Source organism: Schistocerca serialis, chromosome 1, assembly GCF_023864345.2.
Source record: "Schistocerca serialis cubense isolate TAMUIC-IGC-003099 chromosome 1, iqSchSeri2.2, whole genome shotgun sequence".
In the NCBI taxonomy this organism is placed as follows: Eukaryota; Metazoa; Arthropoda; class Insecta; order Orthoptera; family Acrididae; genus Schistocerca; species Schistocerca serialis.
In genome coordinates, this window is record NC_064638.1 from 491,616,138 (window position 1) to 491,622,698 (window position 6,561).

The following is a 6,561-nucleotide window of genomic DNA, read 5'->3' on the forward strand; positions in this document are numbered from 1 at the left end:
AAGATAGGAAGGGGGAGTAGTGGCTGAGTATGGAATCCTACTGCTTAGAACCAGTGGAAATGTGTATGTACGTACGTTATTCTGACGAATGTAAGCGCAAGTGGCTATCTAGTAATGGAATTAACAATTAAAGCTGTTTGTGAAGCAATTAAGCCAAAATTTAGTAATTTTGAAGTACATAGTGCCTCAAACATATGAGTTAAATTCACCTTGAGCACTAAATGAATCGAAGGGTAAACTTAACATTCTATGGCTTATGACATCAGCTAATATGGTACCACTACAATGAATCTACTGTAAATGGTAACCTCCATGCACTCATCTAACACTTGTACAATATAGGAGATCCCTATGTATACATTTCCACTGGTTCTAAGCAGTACAGTTCCAAAATTAAGTCTCCTCCATCTCTCTCTAATAAGTACAGTGGTATATGACACACTGTGGCATTTTGATTGGAAATTTCAATTACAAGGATCGTTCAACAAATAATGTTCGTTTTTATTTTTACACTCATTTATATAGGAAAATATCCTTCTAGCACCTTCAAATTTGATGTTTCACTTGCATGTGTGCAAAGCCTCAAACAATTCCAACAGATGGAAGAAACACAATGAAGCATCAAATTGGCATCTATGCAAGACAGTCATTTCAAGCAATGTGCAGTAATTGAGTTCTTGGCTGTGCAAAAAGAAACCATGGTGGATGCCCATAAACATTTCTGTGCAGTATATGATAATGATGCATTTGATGTGAGTACTGTCGGATGATGGATAGAGTTAAGTATCTGAAAGTGCAGATACTGAGCTCCATCATCTGCCTCATTCAGAATGTTCTGGAGCAACCTTTGCTCCCTGGTAGTGAATAATGCGTATGCCCTTATTCATGCAGACTGATGCATCAAAATTGACTTTTCAGCTATTGTGAGCATTGGAAATGAGTATACAATGATTTGAGATGCTTGGGCATTCAAATGCCTGCTCAAGATGGTTTCCATGAATGCTCACAGCACATCACAAGATTGAAGGAAAAACCGTTTCTTCTGAATTTCCACTTAGGGATTTTCAATATGGGACAACTTTGAGGATGAGGTGAGCTAGATTCATGCAGTGAATACATGGCAATGAGCATGGGACAAGGCTTTCTCCAATGGGGAATACATGCTCTTATGCAATGCTGGCATAAGGCCACAGAATGTAATGGAGACTGTGTCAAAAAATAGTACATGTAGAAGACATTGTTGATATTGTCACTAAATTCCAACTCTTAAGAACAAATATGACCTGAGAAAAATTGTGGGGCAATGTTTATTTAACAACCATCATAGAATATCTATATATAATTACATGCATTTGTCGGTGATCTGATTACACTTCGATATCCTGAAAATAGAATTTTATAGAACTGACAATATTTTTTGCAAATCCCACAGCTACTGTTTTCTGTAATTATTTTGAATGCTGATAATTTTTAATTAATATCTTCAGATGCAAAATGAACGTAATGCAGGTGATCACGAGTGCTTTGTGTTCTGCAGGCAATTGAAGATAGACTGTATTGTCTCGAAGTCAATTAAACGTACATAAAAAAAAAAAAAAAAAACACAGCCACAAGGAAATCGACTTTCATTGGAGTAAATACGTAACAGCTGAACCTCATATAAAGATTCAGTTTTTCCATTGGTAGCCCATGCCTTGGGGATTATTTTGGAAAGAGAATTATGGGGTTAATCCCCTTCCATTCAGGTGACACAAATTGCAACCTAAGCCATGTTTGTTTACAAATTGATACACAAGAATAGATAGTAGGCCTATATATATTTTTATGGCCTTCGTGAGTTTACTTAGAGGTATAAGGTAATTTTGTTTACAATCCTTATCATTTAGAGCTTATAACAACCAAATTTTACACAGACTGAATGATAAAGAAAAAATGTAATTTATTTTCAGAGCGACAGCAAGTCTCATTTTGTGCCAGTCCAGAACTTCTACATTCTGAATTGCCTGAAGATGAAAATTGAGAGAAAAAATTCTAAAATTTGGTGTTTTCCTTTCTTTGTAGGGGAACCAGATAAGGGGCGAGGAAATACTTTTACATTAGATTGAATCATCATGGAACGCTCCATAATCAGTGTTGAGCAATATGTGCCAGCCCCTCCTATTGAAAGAATTGATGGGTGACTGGTATGTAAGCCACTATAAATACAAAAATGGAAATGCAGGCAGTAGCTTTCAGATTAGTCTCAAATATTACATGCTTATGAATGAAATCAAAGAAAAATGGGTGTACACATTTATATGAACTGTATCACAGGTATATTTCTTATGGAACTAAACTTAAAATTACATCATCTCCTAAATTCACAAATGCCAAGTCATTATGGAGTGTAAAAAAACTGGAAATAAACAGAAACTGATATGTTATTCACATCATTTCATTTTAAATGCAGTAAATATTTCAACAGTTGGAGGAAAATCACTGCAGTACTTCATGATACAACATCCAAAAACTTGTAGATAACACTATCATCAAAATGGTAAGCCAATTCATACACTTCGACATTTAAAAAATTGAAGAATCACAGTTATTGAAGTATGCCACGTGGTTTCTTAAATAAGTTACAACAAAGGCAGAAATATCCAATAGTTTCCATTTTTGCACCTTGTACAATAAATACTTCTGCAATGCACTTTGCACTTGCAAGCTGCTTCTCTCAGCGGCTAAAAGTTTTAATTACGTTCCAATAATTTAAACTGAAATAGCTTATGCCTCAGGGCATCACAAGATACACCTTCTCTGATTATTTTAAAACTACCATGTTCACTTAAATCTACAACTGTAGAGCCAGTGCGGATTTCTTGTGGAATTTTGCCAGCATCGAAAACTGCATCTACATATTGCCACAAGTGAGAGAATTCTTCTACTTCAATTGCACTCTGTTCTCCACTGCTATTTGCACTAGTAAGAGCAATAGGTTCTCCGAACTTTTTAACAACTTCAACTATAAATCTGTCTTGTGGAATGCGTATACCAACGTTCGGGATTCCAGGATTAAATTTAGCATTTAAAGTTTTTGATCTTTTGAGGACGATTGTAAAAGGTCCTGGAAGAATACACTGTAAGAGGGCAGGAGGAAGAATGCTTGTGTCTGCCCACTTTTCCATTTCGCTGATAGAACTAACACAGATCGCAATTGGTTTCGCTGCATCCCGACCTTTTATTTTGTACAGTTTTGCAACAGCATCTTCACTCTGAACAGCACCTGCTAGACCGTAAACTGTGTCAGTAGGTACCGCTATCACACAGTCTTGCATTAATAAACGGACTGCTTGCTCAGCATAGGCTTCCAATTTTTTATGGTTTATCGTCACTCTATTATAAAGTCCATTGTCCACAAAAGACTTACGAACACTGCCAAGAGCTTTATAATCACGGTTAATGGATTGCAGAGCCATTTTACGAAGTAACTCCACCGTTTCGTAATGGATTTTGCTGTTACAGTGCCGGAGACAAATTGTCGTTCCAAACACAGTTATCTTAATCATTGCTTTAGGCATGGACATTTATCAATGTACACACATAATTCGTGTGTCTTCCACGTAAACACATCCACAAATGTGCAAGTGTCACTATCACACGATCAACGTATCACATGGTACCCTTCGTTCCACAAACAAACGCGGTGTACACACTGGCAAAGATGCTCATATATATGATCATATGACGCAATCAATGATCACTGGATGCTATGTAGTTAGCTGCTGCTTCGACGGGAAAAAGAAAACTTGCACATGCATCATTATAAAACATCGCCTACTGAGGCTACTAGGAGTTTCCATACGCGCTGTAGAAATTTGTACTAGTACTGGTTTTCCAGATGCCGTCAACTGAAGTATTGGCGTGGGTGGTTTAACTGGCTGTGCGGATTTTAGCTCAAGAACTTACGTTAACGAAGAGAAAACGGAACCCCCTCTCATCCTGTCACAAATACAGGATACAAAAAATAGATTCACCATAGAAAGCATCTGTGGGTGTCAATCCCGCTAATAAAAGAGTTATCTGCGGGGCCTGTGATCGTTTGATATGTATGTATGTTCTGAGCTGTGTTTCTAATTCTACACAAACGTTACGTCACGTAAGCGAGATGGCATAACAAGAAGCGTCTCGCGGGCCCCGAGGCTTCATGACGTCATATCATGGCATGACGTCGTCTCTCATGCTAGCCAATATCGCTGGTAGTTTTCGAAACGCGGATTTTCTTTGAACATGACGTGCTGATGCCTTGTGGATTTGTGTATAATGGCGGGATTTGTATGCGTTAAAGCTTTTCAATCACGGAAAAAATTGATAATACTTGCTGCAAAAGCACATGTTCGCAGAGGAGAAAGGATAGTTTATATTCCAGACAATGGACGGTAAGTAACTTCCGTTAGTAATCTTATCATGCGCAAGAAAAGTAAAATGTATGGTAAATCTACAGAAATTTCATTCTTTGTGCAGATAGTATTCTGATGCATTATGTTGCCCAGTAAAGTTTCTTTCAATGCATCTATGTGGATTATTTGTGGTAACGGCGTATTCTCATAACGAATGGCTTCGGTATTTTTTCCTGATCAAAAATTGTTTAGTAACTGTATTCTAACTTCAGTAAACTGCACATTTGGAAACTTTTGAATGTTCACAATTAATCATTGATCAGAGTCAGTATTTTTGACAGTAAAATAGATATGAATTGCAGTGACTGAATCCAGATTTGTGAGTGGTGTAATGTGTTTTTGTAATGGATGTTTCAGAGTTTCTGAAGTGAAAGTCCAAGGAAGAGAAGACAACGAGAAGTAGCCTTTTTGTCTGTTTCATGGTTTATAGGCGTACTGGGGAAACTCGCCATGTAAAAAAACGAGTAACGCATCCAGCTTGGTACCTCTATGGTGATGTGGAAATCCAAGTATTGTTAATAAAGAAATTAATTCTGTGTGTGTCTTTCTTTTCATTCCTTTATCATGTTGCTTATAGTAGAGCAAATTTAATTAAAATACCCAGGTGATAATTTCAACATAAATTGGACTATGTGCATAGCTGCTTCTCACAGGCAAAGTATAAATATTCACCATCCTCTGGCATGCGTGTTCACTATTCAGTTATGGCAAAAGAAATCACTGACTCAAAGCATAATTTGCTTGGTAGACATAATTGGAAATGGCCTTTGTAGTTATAATTTTACATTATTAGATTATAGTACTCCCTGAGAGATTATCTTCTGCATTTCTTGGCCGTGACATGATTAGTAATGGATGTTTCACTACCAGGTCTGGCATACAGCATTAAGTGTGCTGCTCTGCTGTCAGCAGCATGGTAGTCAATGTGTTAAGCAGTTATTTAGGAACTAGTGTGAAGTATATGCATCTGTACAGCCTTGGCTAAAAAGATACAGCTAGATTGCTAATTACTGTTTCAGGAATTATCCATTACACAGTTAAATATCTTATGTTAAATATGTATCTAAAACTGAATTCATGAATAACTTTATAGTCATTTAATCATTTGGTTTTGTAAGATATTTAAATAAAAATACCGCAAACCGAAAAATCGTCTGGAAATGGTAAGGGATATCAAATATAAGTAAATGTTTTTCCTCACTAAGATTAAAGTGTAAAATTGCTGATACTTGGTTGTTACCTTGAGATCACTGCTGGCCCCAGCAGAGCAATCTGCTGTGACCACCAGCACATTCATCCCAGCCTACGGGTTAATACGCAAAACAGGGCAGTGCAAGACTTGGTCCATAATTGTCATTGGTTGAAGCAACTAAAATTAAATTTCTGAGGCATGCTGGAACTGTGTTATTGGTATATTCCCCAGCATGATTTAAAATTTTTGCATTGAAATGGCACTGACAGTGTGTAATATATTTTGCAACTGAGAATAGATACTTAAAAATTTTTGTGGGAATATATTTCAAGAAACCCTTTCAAACAAAACCTGACAATTATATTGACACACAAGTAAACCTACCTGAATGGCACACTGGGTTACACAAGCATTAGCTGTAGGTGTAGAATAGGTAATTTACACAGAAAACTTTTCATACAAATTTTATTGTCAAGCACACTAAAGTTAATGGAAAGATGCAATGCCTAGATGAGATAAACATGGACACACAATAACTCGTTTTGCTCAGATATATGAAAAATTAACTGTAGTATTATATGATGTACAACATATATATGACATATAACACATCTGAGGTGCAAATTTGTGGAGAGGAGAGATTGCATTGAACCTGTTGTGTATGGTGCACATTTTGTTGCAGTGCTGGGATGATATCCAGATTTCAAAATTAGGGGTCTTGTAATGAAACTGTCATCAGTTTTAATATTTAAAAATAAACACGCCTGAAAAAGGAAGCTGAATAGGACTTTAAATTAAATTGCAAAAATTTTCTTGTTTTGCACATTCACTGCGGCTGACACTTAAAAACTCGTGGCTAGTAGTTCTTATTGACCTTTGTGTCAGCCACAGTGAGCATGTTGAAGATTTTAAAGTAACAAAGTAGTTGTTGAC

The 6,561-nt window shown here is 36.6% G+C and overlaps 1 protein-coding gene across 1 annotated transcript; it reads right to left on the reverse strand.

The window, feature by feature from the left end:
• Positions 1-1,919: 1,919 nt before the first annotated feature.
• LOC126473968 (threonylcarbamoyl-AMP synthase) lies at positions 1,920-4,066 on the reverse strand. Its single transcript, XM_050101353.1, has one exon. It carries the CDS (start codon positions 3,561-3,563, stop codon positions 2,730-2,732), a length of 834 nt encoding a protein of 277 aa, XP_049957310.1. The 5' UTR covers positions 3,564-4,066; the 3' UTR covers positions 1,920-2,729.
• Positions 4,067-6,561: the final 2,495 nt, after the last annotated feature.

What these genes read in the sequence shown, in the direction of transcription:
- LOC126473968 (XM_050101353.1), bottom strand. Translation starts at nt 3,563, where the DNA reads ATGTCCATGCCTAAAGCAATGATTAAGATAACTGTGTTTGGAACGACA.